The sequence below is a fragment of the Mauremys mutica genome, chromosome 3, assembly GCF_020497125.1.
Source record: "Mauremys mutica isolate MM-2020 ecotype Southern chromosome 3, ASM2049712v1, whole genome shotgun sequence".
Taxonomy (NCBI): Eukaryota; Metazoa; Chordata; order Testudines; family Geoemydidae; genus Mauremys; species Mauremys mutica.
Window position 1 is genome coordinate 120,717,383 of NC_059074.1, and position 19,556 is coordinate 120,736,938.

The 19,556-nt window shown below is 42.8% G+C and overlaps 1 protein-coding gene across 2 annotated transcripts in view; it reads right to left on the reverse strand.

Annotated features, from left to right (window-relative positions):
• Window positions 1-12,154, reverse strand: part of LOC123365648 (solute carrier family 22 member 2-like) — a 28,978-nt gene extending 16,824 nt beyond the window's left edge. For both annotated transcript variants that reach the window (XM_045008415.1, XM_045008416.1), the window contains exons 1-3: window positions 11,695-12,154; window positions 2,795-2,898; window positions 490-644 (exon numbers count right to left, since the gene is read on the reverse strand). In XM_045008415.1, coding sequence (XP_044864350.1) covers window positions 490-644; window positions 2,795-2,898; window positions 11,695-12,111 — 676 coding nt within the window. In that variant the 5' untranslated portion in view covers window positions 12,112-12,154. The remainder of the gene's footprint in view (window positions 1-489; window positions 645-2,794; window positions 2,899-11,694) is intronic.
• Window positions 12,155-19,556: the final 7,402 nt, after the last annotated feature.

Below are 19,556 nucleotides of genomic sequence, written 5' to 3' on the forward strand. Positions count from 1 at the left end.
AATAGAAGCCCCCCCAACCCCTTCAGTCCATACTTAGGTGACTAGCCCTGGATCTTCCTGGGCTCACTCCCAGCTGTAGGCATACCCTTAAAATTTAACCTGCCTTTGACAGCGTTTCCAATTAATCCATGTCCCTATATGGGTGTTTATTTGAACATATGCTTGTTAATGTGGGAAGGCACAGTATTTCCCCAAACTGTCTTCTTCCAATATGTGTAGCTTCTCAAAGACTTAGGGGGAAAATGGCAAGTTTTTAGATCTAAAAACCCTGATATTGTCTCATCTGAAAAGAAAATGTGATTTTGACCTAAATCTTGGTTTTGAGCGTAGAATGCAGTTTTTCAATGAATAAAATGAGCTTCATTTTTCAGTGTGTTACCCAGTGAGCTAATAATTCCTTACATTCAGCTGTATTAGAGCAAATCTGGTCAGCCCTACTTCTACACTGGGGCTTTATTCCCCCGGGGTGGTAATTGCAATCTATCTTACTCAGTATGTAGCCTGTTAACCAGCCCCCCTTGCTGACCAGTCCTTGTATGAAACGATAGATCAGCATCCACGTGTAGCTTGGTGCAAAGGCCACGAGAACTCCAGAAATGGAATTGACAAGGATTGTAATTAACAGGCATAATTTACGACCAAACCTGCAGAGAAACAAATGTATCTGTGATCATGACATGCATTACATTGTGCAAAACATAACTGAAGAGCAAATTTTCACCTGGCTGAGTCATGCTGGTTGCAAAGCAATACTTTTTGAATTCATTCTATTGAAAGATCTGTTTTCTTCTCCCAAGTTTTGTTCAGAGCAGTTTCTCATGTACATACAGTTTAACCTTGTATTGTAACACCTGGAGTCCTCATCTAAAGAGAGAATTGCTGATAGAACCATCCATTCATTTTGCTAGGGAAAGAACACTGAGAAATGCTTGTCTGGCCTGTTCCTGTAGCACCCATAGCATTTTGGTTAATTTCCCACTCATTTTATAGGGTACCCCCTCCTGTGCCCATATATGTGCATAATAATAGAGAGGGGAGAAAGCCAAGCCACTGCTGTGCATTTTTAGATATTCTCAAAGTCTAAGTCGTGTGATGTATAGCGGACAGTAGCTATAGTTCCCTGGGTTGCACAGAGGAAGCAAGAATTTTTGCAGAAGTGATGGCTCTTTTCTGGGGTACATGTTGACTTGGGGATTTTAAAAGGAGGAAAGTACGTGCCGCAATCATTGTTTAACTCTGCTGGCTTCACAGCTGGTCTCAGCTGGGTGAGCAAATGCCAGGCAGCCAGATGTGACATCCTAATCCTGGGGCTGGTTTGTCTGCTGGGGCTGGGTGCTGTTCTAGTTTACACTGGCTGGCTATGGCCTCCAACGGTCCAGCTGTCAATTGGCATAGCCAGAGCACAGAATGCTCTGTCCATGCTTCCCCTCACCCATAACTTGCCCTCTACACTGAGAGCTGCAGCCAGGGCAGTTTCACAGAGGAGCCAGCTATTCCAGCTCTATGCCTGCTGGGGATTCCCAGCAGGCATGGAGTCTCCGTCCTTATATCTCCTTTACTCACATGATTTTCCCCCTGCTTTTAATGAAGACAGGAATTGCTTTGTGGTTCCCTCCACCAAGATTTTCCATTTACAGTGATCATGGTGAGTTCTTACAGACTCCTTTCACCCATGTGTTTGCACGTTTTCTTACCACGAACACTTACTGACCTGGCTAATGGGCTCTGGAAACATCCTGTGGTGGCTGTCTGACTTGCGCTACATTGATCTGTAGTTCTTCTTCTATGCTACAGTAGTTTCTCCATTGACCTATGCAGTGACCCTAATTTTTGCCTCATTCCAGTCATCCTTCCCCAGCTATAGTGCTCAGAAATTTCATCTTGGGCCTGCAGTTGTCTCTCCATTGGTATCATAGTGGCTCCACTGATATTCAAAAGCAAATGTTTCCAAAAGAAACAGGCTTATTACAATGCTGGAAAGACATTTTGGTTTGGTTTAATGGAGAACTATTTATTTATTTATTTGATTTATAAAAATGCACCGCCAGTCAAAACTCTGCATCCCAGTACAATAAATGTACACTAACAAAAATAGCAGAGTGACAAATGACAGCTAAAGTAAATTTCTTCTTTCTGCTCAATAACATCAGCAGCTCAAGTCACTCAGATGCCCCCTTCCATCAAATCTCACGTAAACAGGCCATTTTGAACTATGTCCTAAGGGTCAGCCAAGAGGGCTTTGCAAAGCCAACAGAAAATTCCAGACTCAAGGTCCATCTCCTAAGAATACCCTAGGGGCCTTCAGCGTTCCAGATCTAAACTGCAGGGGCAAATTAGGAGTACTATAGCTGATCCCAAACATTGCATAAGAGGAGAGGTGGTCTTTATGGTAGCCAGAGTACAAAACACATAAGACTTTACAGATCAAAATGAACACCTTGGATTTTGCCCAGAAACCAGCTGAGTCTATGAATAGGTCTAATATACTCCTTTGAACTAACACCTCTAAGAAGTCTTATTTTGCACTAACCGAAGCTTCTAAATGGCAGTTGCAGAGATCCACCCGCTCTTCCGCTCCTGGCTTCTGGGATATGACATTTTTACGGAGCCACTGATCAGAACCATATATTTTAGGAAATAAGATATTTCAGCCACCAGGAACTACTCCATTCTAAGTGACTGAGTGATCTTTTGAATTAGTTTTTCAGTGCGTACATTTACCCCTTCAATCATATGTGTTGTTTAAAAATATGAATGTTAAATACCCAAAGTGAATGTTTCATCCCTCACGTACCTGTCTGCTACGTAGCCAATGCTTATGGAGCCAATAAAAAATCCAATGTTCACACAAGACTGAAAGAGATCCAGTTTCCAGGAGTCCTCACACACCAGGTTAAACTGCAGAGGCACATTGGTGTTAGAACAGGGAGAACAGACACTCCACAACATTAGACATGGCCCAGCCATTTTGAGATATGATGAAACACACACACGCGGAACATTTTCCAGAAATGAAATGACCTAATTCTTTTGACCATCATAGCTGAAATACATTTTGCCCAATTTGCCTCAATTTCCAGAAAAATACTACCCTAGTTAAGGGTGAGGGTCCAAGCAGGGACACATTCATACTGGAGATGAATGCATGGCTGTGCAGACAGTGTCAACAGGAGGGCTTGGCATCCTGCACCCTTGGGAGGCTATTCCAGGACGGAGGTGTGCTGGGGAGAGACGGACTCCACCTCACTAAGGCTGTGGCTACACTTAGCACTTCAAAGCGCTGCCGCGGCAGCGCTTTGAAGCGCTAAGTGTAGTCAGGGCCGCCCAGAGGATTCCGGGGGCCCGGGGTCTTCGGCGGCGGGGGGCCCTTCCGTTCCGGGACCCGCCGCCAAAGTGCCCTGAAGACCCGCGGCGGGAACCCCCCGCCGCCAAATTACCGCCGAAGCGGGACCCGCCACTGAAACGCAGCCCTGTCTTCGGCGGTAATTCGGTGGCGGGGGGGGGTCCCCGCCGCGGGTCTTTGGGGCACTTCGGCGGCGGGTCCCGGAACAGAAGGGGCCCCCTGCTGCCGAAGACCGGGCTGCGCTGCGGCGGCGGCGGGTCCCGCTTCCCCCCTCAGCCTCTTACCCGAGCGCGTCTCCGGCGGGGCCTGAGCTCCGTCCCGCTCAGAGCCGCGTGGTGAGGGGGCGGGGCTGTGAGCTCCACGCTGAGCGGAGGCAGCTGCCCCGCCCCCTCCCCACGCCGCTCTGAGCGGGGCGGGGCTCAGGCCCCGTTGGAGCTCCCAGCCCCGCCCCCTCACCACGCGGCTCGGATCGGGGCGTGGCTCAGGGGCTCGGCCGGAGACTCGGCGCTTGATGCGCTGAGGCTCTGGGAGAGGGGCGGAGGCGGGAGCCTCCGCTCTTCTCTTGGGGGCCCCTGCGGAGCCCGGGGCAAATTGCCCCCTTTGCCCCCCCCTCTGGGCGGCCCTGAGTGTAGTCAAAGCGCCAGCGCTGGGAGAAAGCTCTCCCAGCGCTGTCCGTACTCCACCTCCCTGTGGGGAATAACGGACAGCGCTGGGAGCCGTGCTCCCAGCGCTGGGGCTTTGACCACACTGGCGCTTTGCAGCGCCGCAATTTGCAGCGCTGGAGAGGGTGTGTTTTCACACCCTGCTGCAGCGCTGCAAATTTGTAAGTGTAGCCAAGCCCTAAGAAGGGGAGGAGCATCTTTGCAAACTGTCTCACCAACATAGTGAGGAGAGCTTTAAACTAGGTTCAAAGGGGATAGATGACAAAGGCCTACAGGTAAGCATAAAAAATGTGACTTTAACAGAGGGCTAGTGGTTTGGGAGGACAAAGTTAGTATTGGGTCGTAAGAGCAACAAGAGAGAAATCAGTGGGGAAAATCTGCTCAACATCTTAGATATCTATACACAAATGCAAGGAACATGGGGAATACATAGGACGAACTGGAAATATTAGTACATTAGCTAAATAATGACAACTGCCATCACAGAGGCTTGGTGGGATAAACCTTGTGACTGGAATATTGGTCTTGTAGAGTGATATAGTTTGTTCTGGAAGTTCTGGCAGGAAAAAAGGGAGAAGCTGTTGCATTATACATCAAGAATATATACACTTGCTCTGAGGTCCAGAAGGAGGTGAGAGCCAGACCAGTTGAAAATCTCTGGGTAGGGATAAAAAGAGGAAAAAATAGGGGTGATGTCATGGTAGGAGTCTACTAAAGACCACTGAATCAGGAAAATTAGGTGGATGAGGCATTTCTAGAACAAACAGAAAAATCCAAACCAGAAGATCTGGTAGTAATCGGGGACTTTAACTACGCAGATATCTGTTGGAAAAGTAATCTTGCAAAATGCAAAATTTCTAATAAGTTCTTGAAATGTATTGGGGACAACATTCTGTTTCAGAAAGCTGAGGATGTAACCAGTGAGACAGCCATTTTAGATTTGATTCTGACTAACTGGGAGGAATTGGTGGAAATCTGAAGGTGGAAGGTGACTGTGAAATTATAGATTTCAGGATTCTAAGAAAGGAAGCAGCAAAGAATCCTGTGGCACCTTATAGACTAACAGACGTTTTGCAGCATGAGTTTTCGTGGGTGAATACCCACTTTTTCGGATGCAAGCAGTGGCACTATAAGGTGCCACAGGATTCTTTGCTGCTTCTACAGAACCAGACTAACACGGCTACCCCTCTGATACTAAGAAAGGAAGGAGTGAGAGCAGCAGAGTCTAACAAACTCAGAAAACTGGTAGGTAAGGTCCCATGGAAAGAAAATCTAAGGGATAAAGGTCATTCAGGAGAGCTGGCAGTTTCTCAAGGAGACAATATCAAAGGCACAACTTCAGTGTGATCTATCCTGATGCAAAGGAAAGATTGGAATAACAGTAAGAGGCTAATATGGCTTCTGCAGGAGCTCTTTAGTGACCTGAAAATCAAAAAGGAATCTTACAAAAAGTGGAAGCATGGATGAATTTCTAAGGAGAAATACGAAAGAACAGCACAAATGTGTTGGGACAAAGTCAGAAAAGGCTAAAGCAAAAAATGAGTTAAGTCTAGCAAGGGACATAAAAGGCAATAAGAAAAGTTCTTTAAATATACTATGAGTAAAAGACAAAGGCAAAGGACGGTGTAGATGCTCTGCTTAGTGGGAAAGGAGAGCTAATAACTGACATCAAGAAAGCTGAGGTGTTCAATGCCTATTTTACTTCAGTCTTCACTAAAAAAGGCTAATGGTGACCAGATGCACATCACAATTAATATTAATTATGTGGGGAAGGAGTGCAAGCCAAAATAGGGAAAGAACAGGTTAAAGAGTATTTAGATAAGTTACATATATTCAAGTCAGCAGGGCCTGATGGAAATCCATCCTAGGGTATTTCCGGAACTAGCTGAAGCAATATCAGAACCATTGGCAATTTTCTTTGAGAACTCCAGGAGGATGGGTGAGGTCTCAGAGGACTGGAGAAGGACAAACATTGTATCTATCTTCAAAAAAGGGAACAAAGGGGACCTGGGGAATTATAGACCAGTCATCCAAATTTCGGTACCTGGAAAGATACCAGAACAATTTTTTAAACAATTTGTAAGCACTGAGAGGATAATAGGGTTATAAGGAATAGTCAGAATGGGTTTGTTAAGAACAAATCATGTCAAACCAACCTAATTTCTTTCCTTGATAGGGTTACTGGCTTAGTGGATGGGAGGAAGCAGAACATGTGCTATATCTTGATTTTAGTAAGGCTTTTGTCAGCCCCATATGACATTCCATATGCAAACTAGGGAAATGTGGTCTAGATGGAATTATGGTAAGGTCAGTGCACAACTGGCTGAAAGACCATATTTAAAGAATAGTTGTCAATGGTTTGCTGTCAAACTGGGAAGGTGTATCTAGTTGGGTCCAGCATAGGGAGTCAGTCCTGGGTCATGTACTATTCAATATTTTCATTAATGACTTAGATAATGGAAACGTACACTTATAAAATTTGCAGATGACATCAAGTTGGGAGGGGTAGCAAGTACTTTAGAGGACAGGATTAGAATTCAAAACAACCTTGACAAATTATAGAATTGATCAGAAATCAAGATGAAATTCAATAAAGAAAATGCAATGTACTTCACTTACGAAGGAAAACTCGAGTGCACAAGTACAAAATAGGGAATAACTGGCTAGGGGGTAATACTGCAGAAAAGGATCTGTGGGTTATAATGGATCACAAATTGAATGAGTCAACAATGTGATGCAGTTGTGAAAAAGGCTAATATGTTTTGGGGGTGTATTAAGAGGAGTGTTTCATGTGAGACTCCAGAGGTAATTGTCCTGATCTACTTGCCACTGGTGAGGCCTCAGCTGGAGTCCTGTGTCCAGTTCTGGGTGCCACCCTTTAGGAAAGATGTGGATCAATTAGAGAGAGTCCAGAGGAGAGCTACACAAATGATAAAAGGTTTAGAAAACCTGACCTAAGGGGAAAAGGTTAAAGAAATTGATCATGTTTAGTTTTGAGAAAAGAAAACTGAGAGGCTGAAGGACATAAGTCTTCAAATTTGTTACTGGCGGTTATAAAGAAGACTGTCTCAATTGTTCTCTGTATCCACTGAAGGTAGGACAGGAAGTAATGGGCTTAATCTGCAGCAAGGGAGATTTAGGAAAAACTTTCTAACTATACGGGTAGTTAAGTTCTGGAATAGGCTTCCAAAGGAGATTGTGGCATTCCCATCATTGAAGGTTTTTAAGAACAGATTATACAAACATTTCTCAGGGGTGGTCTAGGTTCACTTGGTCTTGCCTTACCACAGTGGGCTGGACTTGATGACTTCTCAAGGTCCCTTCCAGCCCTAAATTTCTGTGATTTCTATTATTTCTCTGAATATCACATAATTACTTCCCGGGATGAGGGTGTAGGGGGAAAGAGGAGGGAATCTTAAGAAAATTAATCTGCCTGTAATTTTGGATAAATTTGGAAAAACGCTTGAATCTTTATCAGTTTATCTTGCCAAACCTCTAGACTTTGTGGTTTGTTCACCGCAATTTATCTAGCAACTGAAACTGTGTGATGCTGCAGAGATGTTACTCGGATTTATTCTTGTCTATATGTAGTGACTCTGTGTGGAGGAAGTGTCCATCAGTTCTGGCTTGAAGTTAGGCATTTATGGCTTTGATTTAGGAGTACATTACATTTTCTGGCTGCAGCCATATAATCTGTGGTATCACCCAGATGCCTTTCATTAGTTTTAGATTGGCTTGTAGGGCTAGGCAGCACCATGGGGGTTTGCACAGCTGCTGGATGCTAGGAGGTTTGCCCAATGCAGCTTTCAGCAGCAGGTAAAGATATTTTCAAGCTCTGAGCTCCTGAACTGAGCTTTAACCCGGCAGCTGTGAAGAGAGTAATGTCTGTAGGGGCATCCATGGGCCACTGGCTATGGGTTCATATTTGCTGCTTAATAGAGTCTTTAGGTGTGATACAGTGGGCCCTGCCAGAGCGAAGCAGAGCAACCTGCTCTCCAGCTTCTAATTAGCACGGGCACAAAGCCCAGCAGCAGAGTTTACTTCGCTTTTATTCACAGCAAACATGTACTCTGTAACTTCACTGTGACTCACTGAGCAACGGAAACATAGGGTATATCTATACAGCTCACAGCATCCCACACCTGGCCAGCGGGACTCATGCTAGTGCCCCAAAAATAGCTGTGTGTAGACAGAGCTTTTAAGTTGTGGCCAAGACTGGTCTCCCATCAGTGGTCTCTCTGGAAAGCATTTAATGTTGAATACTGAATGTTTAATACTGTATTACAGGCACAATTTTACTCTCATTGAAGTCAATGGCAAAACAGGAAAAGGACCAGGTATTAGGTGGGGGATGTCCTTATTTTCTGCTCCCCACCCTTAGAACACTTAGTCCATATAATTTTATCCTATCTAATGTAAGAGCAGATATTGTTCTTGCCCATGTCTAACCTTTTTTTAAGTTCCTAGGCTCTTTGCCTCAATAACATCCTATGGCCATGAGTTCCACAGATTCCACTTTATCCAACGTTTAACTCGTTTCCTTTTATTCCTATGTGTTGGTGTTTAATTCAATAGTATTTTCTCATATTCTCATTTAAGAGAAGGGGAAAAGCATGCACTAAGACTTCTTACCATTCCCCATTGCTTTATAGTATCCATCACATCTGCTTTTTCTCATCTTCCATCCAAATTAAATCATTGTAAATCTCTTTAGTCTCTCCCCCTGTGATATACACCCTCCCCACATGCTCCGAATCATTTCTCTGAATCTTTGCCTCTTTCAAGGCAGGATTACCTAACGGGAACGCAACATCAATGCAGATCAAGCTGGCATTATAATAGTGTGTGGACTATTGTTAGTCTCCTTCTTTATACTACTTGCTGTCTGGCTTTCTGGAGTTCACAGCACAAATTCAACTCAGCATATACCTTCAACGTATTTGTCTACATTAATAATGACAATATCAAGCTCTTATGTAGCATTTTTCATCATTAGATCTTGAAATGCTTTACACAGGAGATAAAGTATATCCTCCATCTTACAGCTGGGGAAACTGAGGCATTGTGAGGGGAAAGTGACTTGTCCACTGTCACACAACAGGCCAGTGGCTGAGCTGGGAATAGAACCCAGATCTACTGTTCCCAGTCCAGTGTTCTACCCACTGGGCAATACTGCCTTCTACTACACTAATGCCTACATCATATTGTAGAGCAATTTCAACTAATCACAATCCAGCACTGTGTATAAACAGGGCTGACAGGACACAATCAGGTTAAAATAATATTTAAACAAAATTCCTTTCTTATGTTGCTAACACCTCACAAAGCATTTAAAAATATTCAATTTACTTTTCAACACTCATGCTATTGGTTTATTTTGCATTCCTCTCCATCAATTTCACTTTTATTTCTAGGAATATTGACTATGTAACAATTACAACTGTGTGTGTACTTGGGGGAACGCCCACCAGACAGTAAGCAATTAGCCTGGATGGGTCATTAAGAAGGACAATAGTATCTTCAAAGTTCTAATCTTCCATCTTCCTGAGAAGCTTCCTGGGATGCTGCTTTGACACTACAAGGTCATGTGATCAAGTCACCTGGTACAGGGTTCCACCTTGAGTTGGTATTTTTCCACTGGAAGGGGATGGGATAGGAAACAAAAGATTCCTGCCATATGTAAAACATATTTAAGGCTGGAGAGTGAGTGCTGAAAACACCTGAAGAAACAAAGGAACTAAGCTGGGGGAGACAGGGGCTGAGTCCAGGTAAGAAAGGACAGCCTGTAAAAGGAATCCCAGAAGATTTAAGCTGCAAGCAGTGCAGTTTACCATCAAGAAACTCTGCAACCTGCTTGAAACAACATATAGGGGGAGAAATTATTATTTGTGGCAAGTATTCCTTAGTGTATTAAGCTTAGTTGGGTGTTTGTTTTATTTGCTCAATAATCTGCTTTGATCTGTTTGCTATTCCTTATAAACACTTAACATTTACCCTGGTGTAGTTAATAAACTTGTTTCTTGTTTATTCAAAACTCAGTTTATGTAATTTATAACTGGGAGGGGGGACAGGGGTGGGCAAAAGCTGTGCATATCTTCCTCCACATTGAGGGAGGGGGTGATTTTCATGAGCTTAATTCTATATAGATCTCTGTACAGTGCAAGGCCATATAATTTTGGGTTTACACTCCAGAGGATGTATCCACGGGAGCACTGGGCAATCCCCTAGCTGAGTCTCCCACAGAGAGCTGGTCACAGACTCTCTGAGATTCTACAGCGAGGTGTTTCCCTACCTGTGTGTGTGCTGGAAGGGGGCTTGGGAGCCTGACACAGGAGCACAAAGTGTGTGTGGGGGACCCAGGCTAGTGGGACCCCAGCACATCAGGTGGCACTCTGGAAAGGGGGGTCCAACCCGTCACAGACAGCATGGTTGGTGAAGGGGTTTCCTTGCATTTGATGAACATTCCATGCCCCTCTCTGGATACTGCTAAACCATCTTTTCCAGTGATTACTTTTATCTCTGGTTTGTAGAATCTTCTGAAGAACATTTTTGTTGCCTTTGGAATATATTAGATTGCAGCAAATGGACAGTACGGTAGGTTAAAAATTTTTCCTGGAGGAGGATACCTCTGGGTTCACCTTAAAAGGTCTTCACGGCTCCTTCCCTCTTACAACTTGCTCACTTTGGAAACTGCTCATGACACATGATCACTTACAGGCTGGATTCTCATCTTGAAGAATGGAGCAGGGGAGGCATCTATGTTAACTAGAGCCAGTTAAATTACCCATTGCAAATTAGTTATGTGACAAATGTAGCCTTTTTCTCTGTTTGCAGATCTTTTTTATCTTGTCCCCATTATCTATTACTGTATTTGTTATATGTAAATATTTTCCAGTTTGACCAAATTTCCAATTTTTTTTCATTGTGTCTTTGAAGTTGTTTATTATTCATGTGCAAGATCAGTCAGCTAGGTCATGTGTAAAGCCCTTCATTTCCAGCTTTTATTTTGTTTAAAATGTCCTGGGAATTTATTAGTGTTGGGAAAAATGGGTGAAAATTGGTGCAAAAAACTAGCTTTGCAGTTTTCTGAGTAAATATTGTGGGTAAATATCACTCTTTCCCCCGTTTATTAAAAAAATAATTTAAAAACCCATTTTGTTCTGAAATGTAGTCGGACACAGCTTTTTGTTTTCATCTATTTTAGCATGAAAAGCAGTTCACTAGCTTGTATTTGCTTTAAATGCTGCTAACTTTTCACGCTATCTGTAAAGCAGGCCCGTGCATGGATGACTGAAACATTTAAACAAGAGAATAGCAAATGATGAAATGTGCATAATCATTTGTATGGAAATTAATGAAACTTTCAGGATTTGTGAACATTTTTATGAATAAACTTCCAGTCTTCTGACTATTCCTGAAAAACTAGTAACATGACCCTGCAAATAATAGCACAGTGTACTTACTATTTTTTCCCACAAATATATTCATAGATCACTTTTTGTACTCTGCAACCAGATCTAGTGTTAGCAATCTTACTGGGAATTATACTCAATCTATGCACATTCTGAGGTGAGACTATTAGCTGGCATACGTGTTTCCTCCTTCAGAAAATTACTATTTGGGATTTTTTTCAGTTTGCAAATACCTGGGTAACCATGGGCCGTTGCTCCTTGTTTAAGTTTGTCTTACCTCAGTCACGATGGATGATCCTGAAGAATCGTAAACCCAGCCATCCTGACAGGGGGTAAGAGGGATACTGCTCCTGTTGCCATAACCAGTGAAGTTTTCTAAGGGGTTTGTGCAGCTGAGGCCAGTTGTGTTCCAGTCCACGTCGTACCTCCTGCACTGACTAGAGAGAGACTCCCCATGTCTCCCCTGCTCTGGAACGGTGTAATTCAGCTCCTCTGCTAGACTCCAGCCACATCGGCTGCTCAACTCAGCAACTCCAGGACTGAGACAGCGGTGTTCAGGAGTGAACCCCAGGAAGACGACACCTACGTAAATAGGGGTGAAGGAGGCTGACAGCAGGCATAAAACAAAAAAGGCTCGCTTCTGGAACAAGTCAAATTCCCCAATATGCTCTAGAATGTCATCCAAGGTTGGCATTTTTGCATATAGCAACTCACTTAAAATAAGTAACTGGGCTGCTCTTCACAGCATTGCTCTGCATGCAGCTGGAAGCAGAGCTGTTTAAATAACTGCAGGATACTTGACCAAAAGTCAAATAGTTAATTCACCTTGTAAATTGACAAACCATGCGTCGCAACCTTTATTTCTCAAGCGTTGTTTCAAATTAAGCTTTGATTCTTGTGTGACGCAAATTCTGCTGTTGGTTGTTAGCTTGTTTTGTGTGTTACAGGCTTGGAGGATTATGCTTGGTGTTTTACATAGCATCTGTTGATTTGTTAGTATATGATATAGGCTAGACAATTATTCCTCTGTTATCTGAGTCCATAAGCATTATAAGTGCACATTGTGTTCTTCATTGTTCATAGGGGCCTGAGATTTTTATACCCTCAAGTATAACAGATTCTAGCTCCTATGTGCTGTGCTGGCTGTGTATACAGACCACATTTCCAGATTTTTAAAGGTATTTAGCCAGCTAAAGATGCAGATAGATGCCTAGTGGGGTTTTCCAAAGCACCTAGGTACCTAACCATTGGGAGTGTTGTGCCTGGGTGCTTTGGGAAATCCCACTAGGCACCTATCTGCAGCTTTAGGTGGCTAAATAGCTGCACAGATCTGGCCCAATGGCACCAGGGAAACTTCCTCAGAGCCTCCAGTACAGGGTGTGCTAATGGTAGGAGAGATGGCAGAGGAATGGCCACAGCATGAAGTAGCTATTCTATACTGCAGAGCAACACCTCTGGCTGTTCTAACGTATGCTGGGGGCTTTACTAATCTCCAGAGCGAACAGAATTTGGGGCAGGCAATGTTGGCCTTAAAACCTCCTTTTCTTCCCCTTCCTCCTGGGCTGTGCTTTATTTCCTGCACCTCCTGGGAGGCTTAGCTCAGAGACTAGCCCTAAACCATGTTCTACTCGTGTATACATTCTGTTTGTCATGGAACCTGATTATACAATGCTAACATCTGGGCTTATGCTAAAGCTATAAAGAAATCTCAATGTTCCCTTTAGTCTCTTCTGTCTTTTGAGATCATTCATGTTGTGCTCCTGTTCCATGCTGAGATTCTAAGGCCAGAAGGGACCATTGTGATGATCTAGTCTGATCTCCTGAATAGCACAGGCTATTGAACTTCCCCCAAATAATTCCTAGTGCAGATGCTTTTAGAAAAGCATCCAGTCTTGATTTAAAAATTGTCAGAGATGGAGAATCCACCATGACCCTTGGTAAATTGTTCCATTCATTAATTACTCTCATTGTTAAAAATGTATCCCTTATTTCAAGTCTGAATTTGTTTAGATTCAGATTCCACCCATTGGGTCATCTTACACCTTTCTCTGCTAGATTGAAGAGTCTATTAAATATTTGTTCCCCAAGTAGATACTTATAATTGCAATCAAGTCCTTAACCTTCCCTTTGTTAAGCTAAGTAGATTGAGCTTCTTGAGACTATATCACTATAAACCATGTTTTCTAATCCTGTAATCATTCACCATCCATGGACACTACCTGGTAAGTCACAAATATGGGCACTATTTTGAAATTAACAATTTCTATATGGCATAATAAAAGATCAGATTTTTTCCTATTCACAGAGAGCTTTTAAACTATTTATAGCCCAGACTATTGCATGTCAAAGTCAGGAGATGAGTGATGCCACCTGTAAGAGAGTGAGAGATGACCTTAAGTGCTATATGCATGCACTTTTCAGTAACTGTGTCCACCAGCAAACATCCTTTTAAGTTTACACTTATTTATATTTAAAGCCAATACAGAAATAAACCAAAATAAATACAAGGGCAGGTGCATAAATGCATCTTGGAAATGCACTCTGTCCTCCTTTTCTCCTCTGGGTATGTCCTAGCATGACCCCATGCTGGAAGGGTGACCAGATGTCCCGATTTTATAGGGACAGTCCCAATATTTGGGGCCTTTTCTTATATAGACTCCTATTACCTCCCCATCCCGATTTTTCACACTTGCTGTCTGGTCACCCCGCATACTGGGAACTGCAAGTGGGGGAGCAATATAGGGCTGTTCCACTGCCCCTGTGCCACAGGAAAATCCTCCCTGTGCCAGGTGTATCCCCTAGGGATAGATCAGCAGGGTTTGTGGTCCCTATATGCTGGCAGACTGGCCCACAGGGAAGCCCAGAATCTGGGCCTAAAAGATTAAACAGGCAGATTTGGAGTCATCTGAAGGTCAGCTATTTGTTGACTGTCTAGCCATAGACTCAAAAGCATGTGTTCAAGGTGGAAAACGCTGCCACTTTAATCATTATAAAGCTGCATTGCATTAGCCCTTAGTTCTCCGGTAAGCCATAGTTCCCATCCACACCTGGGACTAGTCTGTTACAAAGCCCTTCTGTGGGTCTGGTCTGCCTGTGCCCCCTGTGTGTTCTGGCCCAGTCTGATCAGGCTCCCATCCGCCAGGTCAGTTCTGTCTCCGTGTGGTGTAACTTGTACTTCGGCTGGGTTTTTTCAGTTCCGTCACTGACCCATAGCTCTAGCCAGTCCTCCCCCTAGTGCAGAGCCAAGGTCTGTGTTCTCTCTGATGCTTACTGAGGGGATATAAGGTGAAGGTGAAAGAATCAGGAACACCCATTTGAATGGAGAGTTACTATCTCTCTTACCAGAAGACTATATTGCCCTACTGCAGTAGGTTAATTAAAGCAGTTGTCTATTGAGACACTTTTACTGTGTATAATCAGTAATCTCTTTAGTTTGTAAAAGTAATGTATTATCACGCCTGCTATGAAATATGTCAACACTCCAAAAGCCGAGTTAAGTGTTCCTGTACGCTGAACTCCTGGAGCCTCTGATACATGTTTATAGTCTTTTTAAGGGATCTTCATTTAATACTTAAATAAAGTTAAAACTAACAACCTGCTTTAGAAAATTGATTGTAGTTCACAATACAGATCCAAGCCAATAATATAATAATGTTTTGTACTTAAACAGTGGCAGTTTTTATCCATAGATCTCAAAGCATTTTCTAGAAGTGGGTGAGTATAGTGCTCCTCATTTTCCAGGATAGGGAATCTGAGTAAAAAAGAGCTTAAGTAACTTGCCCAAAGTGTCACAGATGGGAATAGAAAACAGGGGCTAGATTCACAAAAGGTCTTACCCACCTAACTGTCCCAGGACAAGACATGAATCGGGGGCCGAGAGGCATTCCTCTGTCTAACTTGCTTAGGGGGCTTGATCTGGTCAGCATGCTGAGAGCTTACCTACTGAATTGGGCCCCTCTAAACAAGCTGATACAAAATGGCCAGGCAAGGTGGGGAGAGGGACCTCCCTTATAACTTTTAGGCCAGTGGTTATTAGGGCATTCACCTGGGATGTGGGAGATCTCTTGCTCAAGTCCCCATTCCACCTGGGGGGAGGGAGAGGAAAGGGATCTGAACAAGGATCTCTCATATGAGTGCACTAACCACTGGGCTATGGCATATTCTGATCTGGGGGCTCTCTGTTTCTCCAGTCAAAGCTGTTCCACTGTGACTAACTGAAAAAGTCATTGGGCCAGAGTGCAAGTGAGCACGAGACTGGCGCTGTAGTCTGGTGGTTAGCATACTCCTGTGGGAGACCCAGGGGCCAGTCCCCTGGTTCCAAAAGACTTGAAGGTGGCAATTTTGCAACAGAAAAGCTTCAAAAACAGACTCCAAGGAGAAACTGCTGAACTTGAATTAATATGCAAACTAGATACCATTTAACTTTGGCTTGAATAGAGACTGGGAGTGGCTGGGTCATTACACAAATTGAATCTATTTCCCCGTGTTAAGTATCCTCACACCTTTTTGTCAATTGTCTGAAATGGGCCATCTTGATTATCACTACAAAACTTTTTTTCCCTCCTGCTGATAATAGTGCATCTTAATTAATTAGCCTCTTAGAGTTGGTTGGGCAACTTCCACCTTTTCAGGTTCTCTGTATGTGTATATATCTTTTCACTGTATGTTCCATTCTATACAGCTGATGAAGTGGGCTGTAACCCACAAAAGCTTATTCTCAAATAAATTTGTTAGTCTCTAAGGTGCCACACGTACTCCTGTACTTTTTGTTCCATATGCATAAACCCTACTTTATCTTCATGCTTGCAAGAATAACGCTGCTGCTGCTGCTATCAATAACTGAGAGTTCTGGGCACAGGGTGGTTGGTTAAGACCTCATCACACTCATACAATGCCACTTAAAACCCCATTGGATCTTAGCATGCCTGAAGGTGAACACGGCCTTCAAAGAATGACAATATGCAGAGTTTTCCATTCGCCGATCTCTGAACAAATTGTTCAGGCTCAGAAGTTGCCTTTTTATAAATTTGTTCTTTTACTGTCCACTCAATATTTATTTACGGCATTTTATAGCAGAAAAGAGTAAATTTTGCAGTTATGAAAATTAATTAATAGAATGTGACCTAAGAGAATAAACAGTAACTCTGTAGGAGATTTTTCCATCCCCAGCAAAATAAAAATAAAATTGTTATTTTAAACTGAAGATACACTGGAACTAAAACCCCTGGATCTGTGCAGCTTGAGCTCATCTTGGTATTAAATAATAAACGCACTATGGCTTTGTGCAATGCAAAAATTGTAATGCATAAGTATAACAGTTCTCCAGTACTGTAAAAGTCACAATCTTAGTTATAACATGACAGACATATAGTTGACTGGAATATACTGGGAAGCCCAGAGGAGAGAATAATTGGGACTTTACAAAACTATAGCTTTTATGATTGACCAATAAACATTTCTGTGTACCTTAGCTGTATATTTATGAATAGGTACTGTAATTAGTGTGTGATATTGTAAGGGAAAAACCAAAATGGGATATTGGAAGGAAGGGAAATTGGATCTGATCTGAAGCAGGACTGGTAACATCCAAGTGTTTGTATATCAGTTACTATCAAGGAGTGTTGATAATTAATTGTTGTAGGCAGAAGATAGAAAAAGAGATCAGCTATAATCAACTGTTATTTTATAGTGCCAACAGTGTCCTAGGTGCTTCACAGAAAATACACAGAAGATGTCCTAGGCCAACTTGTCCTAGTGCAACTTCATGTGCATGGGCAGACAACTATACCTGTTCCGAAGCCCATTAACTTCAATGGGAATCTGCATGGGAGCAGCAGGTCACCCACCCAGGAGTAGTTACAGGACTGGGACCGAGAAGATTGATTTGATAGGCAAGTGAGAATATAATGAATAGCAGGACGTTGAGAGGCAAGATAGGCAATGGGGTGAAGCTATGTTACATGGGTCCTCAGTTTAGGCACAGCTACACCTTGATGGTTCAAATGTATGTATGTATTTTTGACACAAGGGTAAAGATGCTCTTCTTGCATAGATGATGCTGCAGACGCAGGGCATTTATGTATGTTTCGAAAGAGAAGAGGGAAGAGGATTGTTAAACGGATTCCAGGCAGACTAAAAACAAGTGGCCACATGGAAGAAGGCACAGAAATATTAATGAGAAGAAAAGCCACAAGGGATATCAAGGCTGACATAACTGGTACAGCACAGAGGACTGGTGAGGGGAATGCAAAAAGACACTCTGGCCCTGATTTAGCAAAGCACTTAAGCAAGTGCTACTTACGTCCATCCCTTTTCAGCAACACTGGTAAGCACACTGTGACATACCAGGGGCAAAAGCCAGACTAGTGGGGGCTGTGTCACCCCTGCCCTGTAAGCTGGGAGTGCCCTTTACAATGCCTTGCTCCTATAGCAACCTGGACTGCTCACAAACAGCCTCCAGCATGTAAGTCACTCCCAGCTATGTCTGTGTGCGCTTCAGCCAGACAGCTGCACCTTGGCTTTTGCCAGCCTTGATTATACTGCAGGGTGACCCCAACAAACCTCCAGTCCCAGATCATCCCTCAGAAATGTATGTTCTGTACTGCTCAGCCTTTTCCTGGACAGTACAAATATATTAAATCCATTATTTCTTTAAGGGAATAATATGCCATCTTATTATTTTAAATAGACAATCCAGACATTCCAATTTAAATACACTGGATTAGATAACAGTAAAATAAGTTTGTTACTCACTTAAAACCTCTTTGTAGGTATAATTGGTGAGGCATAAATGTCAGAAATGATTACAAGGAAAAAACCCATAAAACGCTATTTGAGCCTAATTTAATGAACTGTATTAGCTTCAGAGCAAAGTTTTCTCACCGTATGCTTTCAGCAGTCATACTGACCAAACTCTTTAAGTTAGGTCCCCGCCTCCAAAGTCCAACAGCTACGTCCTTTATCTTTTCAGGCGCAGAGAATGCGATCGGCAGGAAGAGAGAGGAGGATGCTTTGGGGTGTCTGGCCCTTCTTTTTATAGCCCTGTCCCACCTTTGAGAAGCATTTCCAGCTGGGAGCAAGGCAACAAGCAGTCTGTGTGGAAGGAAACTTCAGGCTGTTTCTTTGCTAAGATGTAGATTTTTGCCCCGGCCCCCTTTCCTGCCAAAGAATGGCCATTTAGCAGGTAATGGGCCATCAGCTGTGTTTACACCTGGCTGAGGCATCAACTTGTCCTTTGTCTCTGAGGAGCTGGTTTGGCCAGTCCCCAGATTTATCTGGAAAACATACTTTTAGTCATGATCTCATTATGTTTATAACTTCACATATAATGCTGTTATGTGCATTTTGCCATGCCATTATTGATCAACAAATTATGAGTTTTTAAGTGGTACTTCACAAGGCATATCCTGTACAAACATTATTACATTAGTGTGCAGGGTGTGAACACAAGGCTATATTCTGTCACAACATGCTTAACATTGAGCATGTGCATAAACTATATTAAAGTTGGTGGTATTTAATCACATGCTTAAAGTTAATCACATGTTTAAGCACTTTGCTAAATAAGAATGGCTTGGTGAATCAGGGTCTCTGTCAGAGATGTTAGGGGCAAGCGTAGATTTCCCAGAGTCTCATAAAAGGTTATTTAACATTATGGCATTTGACGATAACAAGAGAGAATTCACGTTGAATGTTTTTACTCAGATGATTCGTACAAGTTCTTTTGGCTTCTAGGGTAAGAATCATATTTGCACTTCTGTAGAAGTAGTAAAGTACCCAACTCTTTTTTTAATTTTTTCTTCAATCTTGAATTGTTTTTATTTGGCAGGCAGAGATAGCTTTGTTTAGCGGGCTGATAAGCAGTAACCCATCATTTTTTTTCTAAATAAAAGACATTGTGAAGCAGGTAAAATCTGGCCTTGTGAGTAGTAACTAGTAATGAATCTCTGCAGAAAATTCAGAGAAAATCTGTCCTTCCTCCAAGTTTCTGGTATGATTTTTCAGGACTCAAAAGAATTTGAAGAAACTGATTCAGTATGGTCCATTCATTTTTATTGTTGGGCAAGTTAGTAGCAATAGTGCACCTGTGAGGATACCGACTTTTGTTTGACTGTGACTCAGGCTCTCGTTACAAAGGGT